General features: G+C 37.5%; 1 protein-coding gene across 1 annotated transcript in view; it reads left to right on the top strand.

Annotated features, from left to right (window-relative positions):
* Positions 1-18057, top strand: part of LMBR1 (limb development membrane protein 1) — a 61672-nt gene that overhangs the window by 30598 nt on the left and 13017 nt on the right. The window contains exons 6-9 of the mRNA XM_033078700.1: positions 10039-10165; positions 10370-10438; positions 12742-12806; positions 13851-13923. Of these exons, the coding sequence (XP_032934591.1) occupies positions 10039-10165; positions 10370-10438; positions 12742-12806; positions 13851-13923 (334 nt within the window). The remainder of the gene's footprint in view (positions 1-10038; positions 10166-10369; positions 10439-12741; positions 12807-13850; positions 13924-18057) is intronic.

Below are 18057 nucleotides of genomic sequence, written 5' to 3'. Positions count from 1 at the left end.
CCTATAAAAGGGCTGGAAGGGGAAGATGAGCAGGTTTAGTAAAACTTGTTAATGTGTAACATTGACAAGTGTTACACTAAACTCTGGAGACATGTTAAAATTACAGCTTTACACTACCAAATCCTTCACTTGCACTTCTGCAGAGGAAAAAAAAATTCTTACCTTACAGGTGTATTAGCAAATTAGTGTTTGGTGAGTGTTTAACCTGCTTTTGTGAATCTGTGACTGGAATCTGTAACTCTACAGTAGATTAGTGTGAAATGAAATTATCTTTGTAAAAGTAATGTCTGTTTGCAGCGATATCTGCTGTCCTTTCACAATGACTGTAAGAGCATAAAAATTACTACAGGTAAGTCAAAAGATGTAATCTGGTTATATTGTTCTTTTTTTGTTTCAAAATCTTTGCTTCAAAACACATTTTATTTTTTGACCTAAATGTCTTTATTTAGACATTTAGGATCAAAGGCTGTGCAGGACAGGTAAATAACATCCATGTATTTATCAGCTTAAGGATATACTGTGTTTCACTGAGAGTGAGATTAAAAAAAATTCAAGAATCAGTGACCAGGAGGGAGAAACTTGCCAGATGAGAAATAATGGCTTAATGTGAATTTGGTTTTGTAGATATATAAAATATTTTATCAGGTTTTTATAGGACTTCTTGCTTAAGTCAGTTGGGACATCGTATGCAAAAATCTGCCTTTTTTATATTAGCATAAAGAAATCTGTGGTTTGTTGAATATAAGTAACAGTTCTGTATCTGGGGACAGCTGAGGGGGAAATAAGGGATTTGGTTGTTGCACACATTGGATCAAGATGTGATGAGATGTGATCTGTGCTCAGTTTCATTGAAGTAGTTAAATGTCAGTTGGTTGCTTCCATAAATTAGATGGTACTTCGTTTAAAGAGGCCTCAGTGCAAGGTACAAAAAAGTAGATACTTACCAGGAGATAAGCTGATGGTAAAGTTTATTTGGTACAGCTTTTCTGCACTGACTGCCTCACTGCCACTTTGTTATGTGAGCAGGGGTTCAGCCTTTCTGCAGCTGTGAATGGAGTTGAGGTTATAATTACTTTTTATGACCAATTCTGTAATCTAGATAGAAAATCAAAATGTGTCAGGTTAGTTTGTGTTCTTGCAGTGTTTTAATGTATTTGAGCTATGGAAATTTGTAGAGTAACAAGATGAACTGGGTGTTGTTAGTAATATTGGGGTAAAAATACTGCACAAAGAAAATGGTGTTATTTTGGAATATGGTTTTCTGACTGACCTTTCTAGCATGCTGTAAGAAACTGCATTAGGTGACACATTATGAGTAGGTAGAGGCATCTGTAGTACTACTCAGTTTTGGAAGGCAGCACTGGAGCATTACTTATTTCATTACTTACTTCACCTCACCCCAGCCAGGAATGGGCCGCATTGCTGAACTTTTGTGCTTTCCCCACGCCTACATTGCCCTGAACTTGCACGTTTGTGCTGTATGTAGCATGCACATGCTTTGTAGAATTTCCACAGTTTCTGCTAAGAGCCTTAACACATAGCTGGAAGCCTCCAAATGGAATAAGAGGAGAATATTTTCCTCTGCTGCTCTCTCAGTGGATAAATAGATTTTTTTTTTTAACAGTTTTAATTTTAGAATAGCTTACAGAGTTCTGCATGAGCAAAAATGTTAAAACATGTTTAAACATGTTAAATACTTACACTACTTGTAAAGTGTACAGACAGTACAGCTACCAATGCTGAGCTTGAATCTCTTAGTTTATCACTAATGTGAACTGAAGCACTGGCTTCTAAAATATTTTTTCTTCTTAAGACACTTACTTTCAGGCAGAAATAAGCAGCTTTTAAATTTTGTTTGGATGGAGCATTATTAATGCCTTCTCTAGACCCTTCTGTTTATGATAGATGATTTGTGTATCTAAAAACCCTGAGATGTATTTTTTTCTTTTCCTTGTCAGTTTATAATAAAATTCATGTAGCAGTTTAATTTAAAACTGAAATGTTTCATGGAAAAAATTGCTATCCTTTGGGAAGGAAGTATTCACACATGCAAGATCCCTGAAACGGCTGTGATTCAGACCCCTGTCTTAGTCAATGGAAACAGGCAGATGCCCCTAAGAATTTGGCATATCTGAGTTAGAGGCTTCAAGAGGTAATTTGAGCATCTTCCCATCTGAGTGTTTGATTTATTTCAATAAATAGTCAGAAACATTAAATTGGTTTGCTCTTAGTTGTATTTGGAGGATGCCTTATAGAAATGGTTGGTTTATGCATGAGGAATATCTTATTAAGATTTGAATATTTAAATATTTCCACATTAGTCAATGTCTTTGAGTCTCCATTCGCATTAAATAGTGACAGTTCAGAATAAGCAAAACTTTGTCTCTATTTTAGGTCTATTTATGTGCTTTTGTTGCTTTATAATAAAACTGAAAAATACTTTACAGATTTACTATAATTATAATTTTAATGTACAGAGATTAAAATTGCCATAGAATTTTATGTTGGTAGTGGAAAGGTTTAATATAATTGTCTTAATCATAGAAAGGCAATAAAGATTTTTCTAATGGGTTTTCATATATTAAATGTAACTTTACTAGGCAGACACCACTTTTCATTCCTTCTCTGAAGGCAGTGACTTTTTGATACTGATAACCGTGTGATATTTAGATCTGTAGTCTATATCACTTATTTAGTATTGCTAGAATTACTTCACATTATGGATTGCTTTATATTAGGAATCACTTGTTCTGAACTGACAAGGAAGGAGCTTACACATCTGTAGTGAAAATTGGTGAGACAGATAACAATTTTATTTATGAAGGAGGGAGAACCAAAGACATTCTCTCATCCCTGTCCTCTTTTTTGTTTGTTTGGTAGCTTTTTCAGGAGTTTCCCAGCTTTATTAATAGGAAATTCCAGCATTCTGGTGCTTTGACCAGTTCCTAGAAGAGTGTTTTCTTCTTGGGCTTACTCACCCTATCAGGGTGTTAGTAATAGACATGACTTCAGGAGATCTACTTTTGTTTTTTTGACTTATTTTAGAACTGTACAAGTGACCTGTGTGCTTGTACATGTCATTTACTTTTGGTAACTGTCTTCAGGGTTTCATTCTGCCAGAAACATAATCACAAATTCCAAGTCTTTCTTTATACTTAGCGTTACTTATCTTAATGCTCTGCCAAGGTACAAAGAAGTTGGAAAACATCTATTTATCTTCCTATCAGGCCAGTCAAGCAGGAAAGATTCTTTCTGATCCAAAAGTAAATGATGAGAAGGAGACTCATAGTGTGAGAAATCCCACAGCTCCCATGTTGTTGTTACAGGTGGCATTGGAAAGTCTGGGAAATTTGGTAGGTGGAGGGCGTGGATCATCTGAGAGCTCGGCTAGTGAATGGAACAACAGAGCAAACTTGTGGGGGAAAGGGCTAACACTGGGACAGTTACCATTTTACTGTAATTATCCTTCCATTTCTCATTTCCCTTCTCCCCAGAAGGTTTGGGTAGGATGTCCACAGATCTGCATCCATCCCTTTTAGGGCGGGCTGCAGCAATACAGCGTGCATCTGACAGATGTAGGCTGTAACTATTTTATTCCAGATAGTGTGAGCTTGCATTTTGGCTGCTATTCTGTCTAGATTTTCCTCATTTTAAGAAATTGGTTTGTATTCTATATTCTGCTATGTATTCTGATACAAAATTTGTAAGGAATAATACTTCTAATGTATTATTTCTATGTTAGATTTACAAGAATGATGCCTAATGTGAAAGAGCCATGGGTATGATCTTTGCTTGTGTAATTTCAATGTATTTGAAACAGCGCCTTAACTGCAAGGCAGTAAATGAGTCCCACCTTAGTATTCTCACTGGAGTCCATCTTGCATTGGATAATTCAATAGATCCTAAAGAAAAAAGTGAGAAAGAACTGGTTTTTTTTATCCTGGCCACAAGGACTCAAGTCTGCATGGAGTCCATCTTGGTTCTTGGGTTATTTCACTGAGTTATTTGTGTGCAGTGGTGTCAGCAGGAATGTTTCATGGGTATGGACCAGAACTGTGCTATAACCTTATGGTTTGGATGCTCCTCTGGGGCACTGAAGAAGGAAGGATCAGTTTTCTTTGGTAGAGGAGTCACTCCAGTGGGTGTACTCCATCCTGAATAGATGGCCTTCTCACCAGGCTGTTAAGACATCTTTTTCTTCAGCTCTACTTGAGGGATTATGGTCCTTCACTTCCAACTTTGCAGGCATAACTCTAATACTTACTTTTACATGTCTTTAGCCAGTACCCAAAGAAATAATTTTAGGTTTTTTTGAGTAAAACTTTAATTTTTCTGGATTTTGTTACTTATCCTGTGTGCCAGTTAAGTTTGATACAGTTCAGTATTTTGGCTGCCTGCTCTTGCTCCGTTGACAGCATGGTAACAACTGTGAAAACATTTGCGAAAGGGTACTAACAGAAAAATCAGCTGAAAGTTGCTGGCAATGTTTTGTGATTGAATTTTTTATGTTAGTATTGCGTGGAAAATAAATACAAACTTAAGATATACTTGTGATGAGAAGTGCTCATTTTAATCTTAAAATCCTTCTAGGCTGTGAAGTTTCTATGAGGGAAGAGGTGGTGTGGGAGAAGACAGTCAGTGCTGGTTATAGTCTGAAATATTTGATTCTTGTATGGGCAAGGAAATTTTTTTTTTGGTTTTTTTCCCCCCTACTTACTTGAATCTGATGCCTGAATGTATTATTCCTTGATTAAAATTTTCTTAGCTTGCTTCATGAGGGCTCTGAGTCATTAGCAGCTACATTTTTAAAATTAACTGAGTTTTCCTAAAACTACACCATCTGTTTTTGCCTTACTAATTCGTGTAGTCTCATGAGGTAATGACCCCTTGACTAAATATCAGTGTGCTAAATGTAGTATGTGTTTAATGTTGCCTGATGCAAAATTGTTCCCCTTTCTTTATTAAAAACCTGTTTGTGGACTGTCTTTAATAGGTCACAGCAAGGATTACTCCAAGTCTGATGTCAAACCATAGAAATGGGTGAAATGCTTGACACTGATCTCTTCACCAATGCTAACAAATTGAGAAAGAGGGGGTGTCACATGCTAAAAATTAATTGGGGTTAATATATAACATCCCCAACCTCATAGCCAGTGTACTTCTCCCTTTTTTAGTGCCTCCTCTTCTCCTGCAGATGTTATCATGTGTGTTTGTTGCCATCAGCCCCTCACTGAACAAATGCTGAGGTTACTAAGACTCCTTTCTGTCACGTGAGAACAATGGGCGTCATGTGTACTTTAAATGTGCCATGATTGCAGAAATGTTTCCCAGGCTTTCCCCATGGGTCAGGGCATGGTGTAAAAAGTGATGTTTACCTACCTTGCAAGAGGTCAAGATGTCCAAGCAGAACTGTGTTCACATATTCAGCACCATAGAAACTTGCTTAGCACTCCCTGGTTTTGTGTGTAACGTGTAATTTTTGTTTCATTGATAATAGGGTGTTTTATTTTTTTTTCCTGCACAATTTGCAACCAGATTAAAATGTAGAATTGATAAAAGACATTCCAGGTCCCACATTGGCAACGTAGCTCCAAAAATGTCCATTTTATAGGAGTTAATAATATGTTCATTAAAATCTCCATAGCCAGGTAATGTTCCAACAAAGAAATGCTTTTTCTTAAGGTAAGGATGGGTCTGTAGTTCTTTCACTTTACCAGGAGTTTTGCCTCTTGCAATAAGAGATGCTAATAGACTGGAAGGTTTTCTAATCATTCATGGGCATTAAAACAAAAGAACTCTTGGTAAATATATCTACATGTGTGTTAAAATCCATGTAGCATTAGACACCATTAACAACTATGCTTGAATTTCTGAAAAATATTTGTGTTTCTCACCACAACTGGTGGAGCAAAAAATTGACAACAAATGGTTCAATTGCTTTCATTTATTTAATAATTCTTTCCCAAAAAATAACAACTTGCATTTTTCTGGCCCAGGGCTGTGCCTCTGCTCAGAAGATAATGTTATCTTCCACAGTGTCTTTCCTGGAGTGTGGTGCATGTCTTAGCATTGCTAGAATGGCAATTGTCAGAGATTTCCTTTTTAACTTTCCAGAGTTTACATGCAGCTTTTGATGGAGGGAGGAGCTGGCAGGAGGTTTCTTGCCTATGCACTGTCCTTGTGAGTCAGGAGAGATCCCTGTGCCAGCTGCTGGTTATGTGAGATACTAAAACCTGGTGGACAGCCAGTGTGCAGAGCAAGGTCTTCACTTGTTATTGGTGCCAGATTATGGCAAAGCATTTTGTGTTGTTAATTTGTATAATTAAAGTAGTTACAGAGTTTTAAATGAAGGGGGAAAATACCCCCAACACTTTTGTCTCCGTCATCAAGAAATTTTCCTTTTCCTTGCTGAAAAGCTGTAAGGATCTATCACCACACTTTATATTCCAAAGTACAAGCAGTCTCTAGGTGTTATGTGTGAATACACATAGCAGGAAAAGTCTTAATGTGTTGTAAGTGGAATAATAGTCATCCCTCAACACAAATGTACTGCAGGGGAGAGAGAGGTGGTTTCCTTGGTAATTATGCTGAGTTGCTTGTATGACATCTGTTATTCCTTCAGGACTTTTGTTGCCATTTGTACTTCATTGGGTTTTTCAGATGAAGAATTACCTTTTTTGGCCATGTGCTGTTTTTTTAATATCTTTTGGCTATTTGTCATCTGGGATGACTTATCTGTGTTAATCATAATAGAAAAGAAACGTGGTAAGATTTTGATGATGCCTTCCAGAGTAGCAATTAAAAATTTGTCAGAACACTTCTAAAATAATTAAAACCTTTCCTGCTAAAATTAGGCTTTTCTGGAAACATGAACCCTTAGGCCTGGTGCTCCAGGCAGCATAAGTAGCTCAGGATTAAGCTTTAAAAACTTCAGAATGTCTTGACAATTGAATTTTAAAGAATTAGAAATCTGAGAGTCAGATATCTCTAAGGCTGTACAAACCACAAGAGCCTTAGAATGTGGACAGCTTTTATTTGTAGGCAAACCTTGAGAGCTTCAAATGCTGTTTTTTTCCCACTCCCCCATTAGTGCAGAGAAAAGATGATGGATATTACTGGGCTTCTGGCAAGTTGCAGTCTGCTGGGATTGATGTGTTAAGTATCTTTCCTTTAATAAAATGCTTCACTTGGTTAAGTGCTCATGTTAAAGAACTAGGTGGATTTTGAGAATATGCCATGAGTGAAAGTGTGGGTGAGCTGTGGACTCGTAAGCTGTGAAACTTTGATGTTAAAAAAAAAGGTGGGGGGTTTGAGGATATAATCTGTCAGTTCTCTCCTCCAATTTCCTTGATAAACAGTTAAATTACAGTTTCTGTTAGATTATAGTATTTTACTTCCAAAAGTTTTTTGTTTATCATAGTTTTTTTTTCATTTTCCACAAGAGTTTTTTTTAATGTGTGAGTCTGTAGGATGTCAGACTTCTGCTTAGGGACAGTAGGGAACCACACAGGGCATTGACTTTCAGGAGTGACTTTTGCTTTATGGATCATCTGAAACTCAACTGGAATAATTTGTAAGGTGTTGAGCGTGCTTTGTTTTCCTGTTCAGCAGTTACCAGAGATGTTGCTATGGGCTTGTAGTGCAATCACAGTTTTATTCTAGAAATCTTCACGGAAAAAGACTTTAAATGGAGAGTTACAAAAACCAAAATCACTTTTGAGAAAGAGAAGTGCCACCTTCCTTCAAACTGGCAGGTGTTCATGCTCCTAAACACTCATCCTGAGTCCATTCTGGGAACATGTCCCTCTCCTTTGCTGACATGCAGGGAAATTTATGTATGAATTGAAGACCAAAGATCAGACTCTTTTCAACACTTCCACCTTTCTTATAACTTGCATTAGTTTTATTATTTTCTTCTTTGTGTTCCAGTTCATCTCCTTCTCCTTCTTGGTGTACACAGCCTTCTCTTTTCTCTGCATGTCCCCAGGGAGCAGGAATAACCCCAGAGTGTACAGAAGCGAGGGTGCTTTCTGAGCCCCTTCTCTCTGTTCATTTCATTATTTATTTTTTCTGATATGTTCAGGGAGTGTTTCACCAACCAACCATGCTTCATATTGCTTAATTTGTTTCCATTGATGAAAATATATCCTGGTTACAGATTCAAATTTTCTGATCTTTGAGTGGCAAACAGTCTTTCTAATCATAGGCTTTGTGTTAGACAAGGGTTTTTTAAATGGAATATATTTTTCCAGCTCTTCCTACTTCCCATATTTCTTTCCCACCCCTTTCTCCTCATGCACAGAAATGTAACCTGAAGTCATAGCAATATTCTTAGTGTATAGCAGTGAGTGTATGGAAGCCCACCACCTTAATAAACATTTCAATTGTTCACTTAATTTTATAATGTCAAGCTTAATTTTTTTTTTTCTCCTTTAACTTAATCAGGATCCCAGCATTATTTGGCCAGCGAAAAGTAAATGTAGAATGAAAATTTGACTGCCTTAAAATAGAAGTACTCCAGGGGGCAGCTTGTCTTAGTGAAAATGAAGCCAGAGGTTGTCCAGAGAGGTTTTGCAGTCTCCAAACTTGGAGGTACTCAAAAGATTCCTGGGCAACCAGCTCAGGTGTCCCTGCTTGAGCAGGAGTGGACCAGGTGACCTCTGGAGGTCCTTGCCAACCTCAAATCATTCTCTGATTCTCCAGAGGTTTTCTTTGTGTGCAGGGGGAGAAAGTTCTGTACCTTTCATTCCTTTCAAATAGCAGCTATTTGGCAGGTACTCTAATGTATGTAAGTATGAACTAATGTGCCTGGAACATTAATGTTTTCATAGGGCACAGTCTTATGGGTGCCTAATTGAGATTAAGTATTTACCTATGTGCTTTAAGTGTCTTAATTTCTTTTTTATCCTGGATCATTACCAAGTATTCATTAGTGTCTATGACAGAATATCTCTATCACTTCAACAAAGTTCTTAAAAGTATTATTATTTCACTGTATTTAAGTGAGTGTGAATCCTAGTCTCTATGTGCTGTGCAATATAAAAATTTCTCTGCCCTGAGCAGAATGGAGTGAGTTGTCAGTGGTAATCTTACTGTTCTGCAGAGGACTGGTGGAGGAGAGGAACTGATGTGTTACAAGAGATCAGTGCTCATGGTTAGGATGCCTGGGGTCCTCGTTCATGGCTGGATGCAGTGATAGTGTAGAGAACATAATTTTCAGGGTTAATGTCATATAAAGATTACCCTTAAGTAATCCCCTAGTTAAGCAGTGAGGGAAGATGTGATAGAAAAAATAATCAATAAAACAATTTTTCTGCTTTTTACTATCAAGTAGCCTTTGCAATGAAATATCCCCAAACTGGGGCGAACCTGTGTGAGAAAGGAGTTGCACTCACTAGTGGAGATGCATTCTGACCGACAAAGAACAAGTGCAGTGTTTATTTGAGTATCAGTGTGATGGATGCGGGGCAGGGCGGAGCTGTGCCCCAGCAGAGCAGCAGTTCTGCAGCCGGGCGCTGGAGGGCTCCGCAGACTGCCGGCTGCTGTCAAGGCAATTGCTGCATTGTACCTGCCCGGGGTTTTAATGCTTGCCGGCCCATTTGGCTATTTGCCATAATTGGCTTTCCATTCCCTTGATTGGAATCATAGATAAAAATTTGCTAATCCACTTTCTTTGCTGAAAGTATTAGAAAAGTAATCCATCTTTTAAAAATGCTCGAACCAAAATCATGTGGTATAAAGAGTACTTTATGGAATAATGAGATTAATGAGAACTGTAAGGCGTATGCAATTTAAAACGTTTTTCTATGGGTTTAAGGAGAAAAATGCAATCTGGGCACTATAAAGCCATAAGTACTTCCTTTTTTATGCACTACCTTTTAAATGTGCATTACATGTTATGCTTTTGTCTATATGAATAAAATGTGAGTATATACTTAGGAAGAAGCATCTGCTATTTATTTGTAATTTTAAAAACGTTTCAAAATACCCGAATCAAATTTCTTGGCTGTGTTCTTTTCCTCCCTATTCTGCCCACAGGGCATCAGAGCACGGATTTTGGAAACCCTTGTAATGCTCGTTCTTCTTGCACTGCTTATCCTTGGAATCGTATGGGTGGCTTCAGCACTCATAGACAATGATGCTGCCAGTATGGAGTCTTTATATGGTATGGAATGCCAAAGAACCTTCACTCAGTTTCATTGGAAATCCAGAAATGCAGGTTTCCCATTAAATGTATTTCTAGTGCGTGCTTTGTGAATATTGCACAGGTTGGGAAGGTGTCTTAATTCAGTCATTGTGATGTTAAATTCTGTGACATAAGTAGCCTCTTGGTAATAAGCTAAAGCTGTGCTCAATATTTTCTTTACAGACCTCTGGGAATTCTACCTCCCTTATTTATATTCCTGTATATCACTGATGGGATGCTTGTTACTTCTGTGTAAGTATTTTCCTCATTATTTCAAGAGATGAATGACACTTTTTTGCATATTGTGTTTCATTTTATTTAATGGTTAAAGGAAACTTTTTGATTGTGGAAGTTGAGTGGAATTTTCTTTTTCTGATTAAATTTAAATTTAGGTGTGAATTTTAGGTTTGGGTTCTGAAGTTTAAATAAATGGTACCTTATCTTTTCAACTTTGGAGAAACTTTACACCTCACCCAAAACAAATTTGACTTCTAACTTGTTAAAGCAGGTAGTTGAAAAAGAGGGATGCTATTCTGCAAAGAAAAGCACAATTTTTAAATGAAATGTCTGCAGGAGGCCAGTAGTATGGTGAGAAAATTATTTTGGAACATTTTGTCCTATATTCAGTAAACTACCATTCTTCCTTTTGTACTTGAAAATGTTGCTGTATAGGCAGGAGTTGGAAGACAGTGCAGGCAGCTTTCATAATCACCCAGCTGGTCTCTGGCCAGTCTGCAGGTCTGTTACACAATTGCATTTGAAACAAATGCAGTAAAAACCCAATCTCACACTGACTGCTCCTAACCAGAGTTCAGTCATCCATGATTGGGGAATAAGAAACATGATGGAAGGCTCCAAATCCCACTTATAATCTCAGCCCCCTCCATGAGTAATTTCTGGAAAATTTCTGTGAGGGACAGAACATCTCTTTTCTAGCTGACTATGGTTTCATCTCTTCTCCAAGCTTGACAGGTTCAAAGCTTACATGGGGCTGTCACTGTGGAGAAAGGGTGGGGAATGATAATTTGTGATATCCTTTAAACAGATCTGTGAGAGAGACCTTGGTGAGTTCTCTGTGTGTGCAGATTCTCAAATCCACTTTGGAGGAAGGTGAGAGGATTAAACAATGTGCTCCTCAGCATCTCCTGCAGGCTGTTCCAGGGTGGCCTTCACAGAGGTGCTGAACACTTTAATGGGAAGCTGGTTTGCAAAACTTCAAATCTGCCCTGCAGTTTGCTTCAGCAGAGCTGAAAACTCAGCCTCAGTTCTGGGGCTGTTGTAAACCAGTTCACTGAAATTATTGAGACTAAATGCCAGGTTTTGGAAATGTGACTTAAGCAAATCACTGTGGTGAAGGCCCTCCAAGCTGTTAGATCTGTGTAGCTGAAAGGGCAGTATACAGCAGTGGGGCTGCTGCTGGGGTAGAGCTTTACATCATTAGCTGGTTTAATTGCTGAAGCAATGTTTGAGTCAAACCTATTGCAGTGGTGATTTGGAGCATCACTTCATTTTTCTTTTCTCTTTTTCCTGCAGGATTCTCCTGGAGTAAAAGCAGACTAGCTTAAGTTAGATTTTTGAATACTCTTGTATTTTCCTGTAATATGCAGTAGCTACAGTAAAGCACCAGTTAATAAAAATAAATGCAATACTCACAATTAAATCTTGTCTCCTATTTTTGGCAACAGTGTTTTATTATAATTGAAACTATATCCATATTGTTATAAATTCCTTCATCTCTGACATATTTCAGTATTTGAAGGCTGTTTTCCCTAAACTGTTATTTTCTACTAATAATTTTCTATTATCATGGTTGAACCTTTCTTCCTAGAAGCATACATGCATCATTCCTGATGCCATCACAGACTAGGATCAGAAAGGGCCTGTTGTTGTAAAGTCTGGTAGCTGAACCTACTATCAATAGAAGTTGAAGGATAATGTTCAGAGTAAACCAGCTTCAGGATCTCTTGGCTTTGCAGCTAAAAGATGAAATGTGCCCAAGATGTTCTCCAGTGCTGTGCCCAACCAGTGTCACTCCATCCAGGGTATTGCAGTTGTCAGGTGTCTGTGGAGCTTTGGCTCATGGTCATGGTCCCTGGGCTGCCTGAACTCCAAAACTGCACTGAGAATCGTTTGGAAAAGTGTTAACTGGCCCAGGGCAAATCATGCTAGGAGTAGTTCTAACAATTTACTGATGTAGGCAATCCAGTCTTAAAGCCCAGGAATGCATCCTGGCACTGCTGAATTTACTAGTGAAGACATAGCCTCTGGAACCACGTACTTTGAATAAATAATTAATTGAGCAAGTTTAAGGTCTCTAATTATATGGTGTTCCTTGTTGACAAAATAAGAAAGAGTCCCAGTTAAGCTCTTGGAGGGGAGAGATGCTTGTCTTGTTCAAAATTTGTGTGATTGCAATGTGCTTAAAAGTTCATATTGAAGCTTTAAGCTCTTGCAGTTCTTTCCAAAACCAAAAAATGTTTATATGTGGAATAGCACAATAAAAAACTGGTCTTTGACTTACAAATGACTTTTGCATGCTCTTCCTTCCCCTGCAGTGTGCACGCCAGTGGGGCTCTCGCGGATGTTTACAGTAATGGGTCAGTTGCTGGTGAAGCCGACAGTAAGTGCTACACAGTTCTGTCCTGTGCTACCTGTGAGAAGGTAGAATGATATTTGGGTACTTTCTTCTAGAGTCCTTACACTTCTACAGAACTCTTCAGTTCACCAGAGTTTCTATAACCATTCTTTATGTACTCATTTAATGTTTTTCATATAGCACCAAAGCCTGGCTTTTCTTAAGCTTTTTATAAAATAGTACAGACTTCCTTTGATTTTTCAGTTTATGTCAGTGCTACTAGTATTATTTATTACCAGTATTTCCTGCTGTGTTTTACTAGTGCATGAAAAGTGTGGGCATGTTCTGAGTTCAGGAGCAAAGAATACAAGAGCAAAGTCTGGATAACAAGAAGGGTACCGGGGGGTACATGTGGATGGGTGAAATGTGGATAGTTATCATCTTTAAGAGCTTGTTACACCCAGATACTCTTTGGTTCATGTTCTGAATGCTGTGAGGGAAGGGAGAAGTTTGTACCATGTACAAATGCTTTAGTGTCTTGAGTGTCACATATCCTAGTTTGTGTTTACTAAAATTTGGGTGCACTTAGATCTTGCATTCCTTTTCATTAATCAGTTCAACCCTGGAAATATAAAGAATCTTTAGTCTCAAAGGATCTGATAGCTGAGGTAGCCAGACTTAATTTATTTGGTTTTAATTCCAATAGCAATTTATATTTGCATGAAATACTGGCTTATGTAAAAAGTTGCTTTTAATACAGTTTTTCAAAATCTTTAGTTATTTTTGTTTAAATCAAGTGTGAATCATATGGTTTGAATGTAGGTCAGACATACTGTTCTGTTCTTTAGATTAAAACTGAACATGAAAGCCGTAACTTATAATAAAACCTTAACAATAACTTTGCTTAAAGTAAGGATACAACTGTCTAACAGAATTGAATAATCTTCAGTGAAGTTCTTACTTGTGTCACTATTGTAAAGGTGTAGACTGTATATTTAAAGTACAGGTTATAGGAACCTGATTATGTAAGTGAAGTCAGGAAAACAAGTGTCTCTGATACTCAGTTCATGTTTCTGTTTCCAAATACAGATCCTGGAAGACCTAGATGAGCAGATGTATATCATCACTTTAGAGGAAGAAGCAATTCAGAGGAAGCTTAATGGTATGTATGCTGTAGCTGTAATGGAACTGCTTCACATACAGTATTTAGAGTAGGGTGGTTCTGGTCAGACTGTTGGTCTCACTGTTGTGCAGCCTCTTCTCTCAAAACAGAAAATTTCAGCATCTTAGCCCGTAACAAATGTTACAGGTGTACATTTCCTCACCAGGTTTTCCAAGATTGGCTCTTGTGCATGTGTGGTTTGCTTTGGTTTTGTTTTAGAATTGTTTGTCAGCTCTCTAATGTGGGAATGTTCTGAGCCTGAGAGAGCAATTGTGTAGTTGTCCAGACCCACCACCCTTACTGCAAAATAAATTAAAAAAATTTAAATTTTCATTTAATGGTAAATGACTCCATTTCAGCCTCCTTTGAAGTACAATGAACTTACATTAGCAAGAGGCTCGATTTCCTGCAATATGAGTTTTATTTCTAATTTGAGGATTTTTTTTGTTTAGGTTGATTGTTATTTAAAATCTTGGGTAGTAATCCATTAAAAATCAGAGCACTCTTTTATATTCTAGGAGTTATCTTGTGAATTTAATAATTTAAAATATTCCCTTAATAAACAATGAAAATTAATAATTATGAAAATGTTTTTAGACTTACTGTATTTAGTATTACGATTTTTCATTTCTTGATAAGGTGTTTCTGTTGTGAAGGATTTAAAAAACAGTATTAAGTTTTGACTTGGAATAGAAAGGAGTGTTGCAACATGGCAGACACCAATTATGGAAAATAAATTGGTTCTATAAACCTGGAAATCATGTTGTACAAATCTCTGACTTGCTTTTAACTGCATGGATAGGCCATCCATATGTAATTTATACAATTACTGCAGAAAACCAAGGAATTTTCATGTAAGACAGCACAACAATTTGTGTCATGATGACTTATTTTAGACTTAATTTTTTAAATTTCCTGGTTTTTCTCTCCTATTTTTCAGTCTTCTGTCATATATCCCAATCTTTCCTTCTCTGAGGTCTCACTAAGTTTCCTGTAGAATTTGCTTGGTCAGGGGAAGTACCTTTGAGAGCAGAGATTATGGTGGTCATCTTTATTCCAGTGCTTAAAATTTGTGGAGGAGTAATGACTTCCTTGTGCTGAAATCAGCCATCACTTCAGTTTAAAAGTAACATTCACCATTTCAGGTGTTTATAGTGACACATGTATGTATGTGCATTCACACACAGGCACACAAAAGGGTGCATGCAGTGAGTGTCTTTGAAGCTGTGATGGGGTAATGATAATCATTCTGTGTTTTTGATGTTAGCTGGGAACTGTAAAATATTTGTTACTGAATATTTTATGTTGTCATGGTGATTCTGCTTGTGTACAACACAGCAATGACTCAATAGTTATTCAGAAATCTGTTGGGAGTAGTGCACAGAGGGGTCTGCTGTTCAGATGGGGAATGTGATTATTTGGGTGATGCTTGGCTACTCTTCTTGCAGAAGTCTCTCAACAGCTGCTTATATTGCAGTTTAATATCACTTGTGGAGTGGACCTGGGCTGTTTGTAGGTGTCTACTAACTGGATATGGATTTAGGGTGTGTGCTGGGAGCTCCCCTAGCACCAGCCAAGAGACTGGATTTGCTTTCAGCACATGGCTTGGTATTCAGTGAAAAGTGGAACTGCAGCCCACCCATAATCCATGGAGCACTCAGCAGCCTACTCTTGGACTGTGAAAGACATGGCACTTAAATATCCTGAGACAGGAGGGGAACTGAATTCCCTCTGTTTCCAGTGCTGTGGGAATGGCATGGACACCCCCATCTAAAGGAATGCTTGAAAACCCCTAGGTTGGTATGCAGAAAAACTAGTGGATTTAAGCTGAAAAGTAAATTAAAGTCTAAACTTGTGTACAGCATGTAGTTGGGGCAGAATGTTATGTGTGCAAGAAGATACTCTGAAGGATTTTTGTGATTTTTTTAGTAAATTTAAGCATGGTTCTCTTTATGGCAAGCATGGAAACCTTCATCTTCTCTTCCAGAAGTCCTTCTAATACATACAAATTATGCCAGAAACATTGACATAGTCCTTCCCAGAGCTATGAAAGTCATGTTTACTGTGTTTGTTGCATTTTATAAAGTATGTATAAATGGGGGTGGTGCTAATTACATCAGCCACTGTCTGTGATGTTAGAGGCCATAGTCTGTGTTTGAGCACACAGATTGTCTTTTTGTTGCTGTACCACAGCAGATAGATTGAGCTACTCACTTCCTGTGCTGTGGCTGTTACAACTCTTCCACAGTGTTGGTGGTGGAAATCCATGGTGCTTAAGTAACCCTGCTGGGCAGGTTTGCAGTAAAGTGCTCTGAAATATACACTTTATTTATATGTATAACTAAAGAGTTGAATTTTTATTAAAATGAAGAGGACCAGAGCAGAGGCTTAAGTGATACTTGATGATTGTAAAGCTTTTCATATTTGAAAATAAATCTATCTGTGAAACTGTAGATCTTCTTTGTGGGAACTAATTTTCTTCCTCCTCAGGTGTCTGCAGTGTCTAACTGAAAATCAGAGGAGGAGGGAGGGGAAAGTTTGTGTTATCTACCCTAGTATTTTTATCTATTGAAGAGATACTGGGCTTTGGGAAAATGTTTGTTTCCAGTGTATTATATTTCAGTACCCACATCACTCCTACAGTTGAAGAATAAAGCTGGGACTTTTTTATATTAAAAGAAAAAAGTTGCCTTCAGCTATTAGTTTTCCTGAATCCAAAGAGACGGGTGGGGTAGGATCAAAAATACTTACTTGATCAAAGTTATTGGCTCTGAAGGTATCCTTACCTATGTAAGAAAGATGAAAGGTGTTGTTTTTATTGCACACTAGTAACAGTGTAATTTTGAACTAATTGGTGGTGAACTGCCAATCACCTTGGGGGAATGCAAATAGATACTCTTACAATTTCCTTTGAGGTACTGAAATCTTATGTCGGGGCTGGAAGAAAAACAGAATAATACCGTTAAATTGACCTTAAATGAGCTGCTTTGTGGCTTTCTTGGAGAATCCCTTCTAACTTTTCATTGCTAGTCCAAACAAGTCTCGTCTACCAATTTGATTTATTGGCTAGACAGCGCTGACATTGAACTTTGTGCGTGTTTGAAATAAAGCTAATGTTGGAGAGCTTTTAAGAATTTAGCTGCATCCTTTTCAAATACTCTTTTGACTGATCTGAAACTTTGCCTCTCATAAAATATCCTTTTGTATAGCAACCTGTTGTTTGCAGCTATTTTTAAGGAGGAACTACAACAGCACTTAGATATGATTCAGAATTTCTACTGACCTGTGTCTTAGGGACCTACTGTGATGATGCTGATTTTTTGGATAGACTCCCATGAAATCAGTGTTTTGAGCTGGAGCAATTTTTATATTGAGGGAAGAAAAAAACATATATATTGAGCTGAGCTTTTCCTCAGAGACTCCTAAATCAGTTGCAGAGAAGAAGAAAATGTCAGATGCTGGCTTGAGTTTTCCTTCTTGTTCCACTGCTTCCATGAGAGTTCTTTTCCTACTGAACTCTGTAACTATCCTCTTTCCCACCTAACAGTAATTAGTAGTTCCATAAAACAGATGTTTTAGACTTTTTTGGGGGGGAGTGCATCATCACAAAAGCTTATTTTTATAGTGATAATTAGCATGGGTTTTTTTTAAAGACTTTTTCTGAAAACCTGTGTATTATGGTTAATTTTTTAAAAATAACCACTGAGAAATCAAACTGACATTTGTATTTTAGGCACTTGAAGTGATAAGGTGTAATGGAACAGTGTCTGTAGGTCTTACTGGATAGTCCTGAGATTAGAGATATTTATATATTTGAAACCCTGTAAATATTACCCCATACTCATTATTTCACTGATATCCAAGATAATGTTTAGACAGAAGTTACATTACATGCAAAAATGTGTGTGAAGGAAGCATTCAGTTAATTTGTTAAAACATTTGACATTTAAAACAGTTGGATGTTTCATTGATGATTTGACTACATTGAACAAATCAGTATTTAATAGTCTGCAATAAAAAGAGTCATCTTTTTTCTTGTGTTGAGGCTGCTGGATGGATGAGGAGACAACAGGAAATAAGGAAATAATGAGACTGGACTACAAAGTAGTGTTGCTGTGTCAGCAGCCTAAGTGC

The sequence above is a fragment of the Catharus ustulatus genome, chromosome 1 (genome assembly GCF_009819885.2).
Source record: "Catharus ustulatus isolate bCatUst1 chromosome 1, bCatUst1.pri.v2, whole genome shotgun sequence".
Taxonomy (NCBI): domain Eukaryota; kingdom Metazoa; phylum Chordata; class Aves; order Passeriformes; family Turdidae; genus Catharus; species Catharus ustulatus.
The sequence above is the reverse complement of the archived record's forward strand: the minus strand, read 5'-3'. Positions and strand labels throughout refer to the sequence as shown.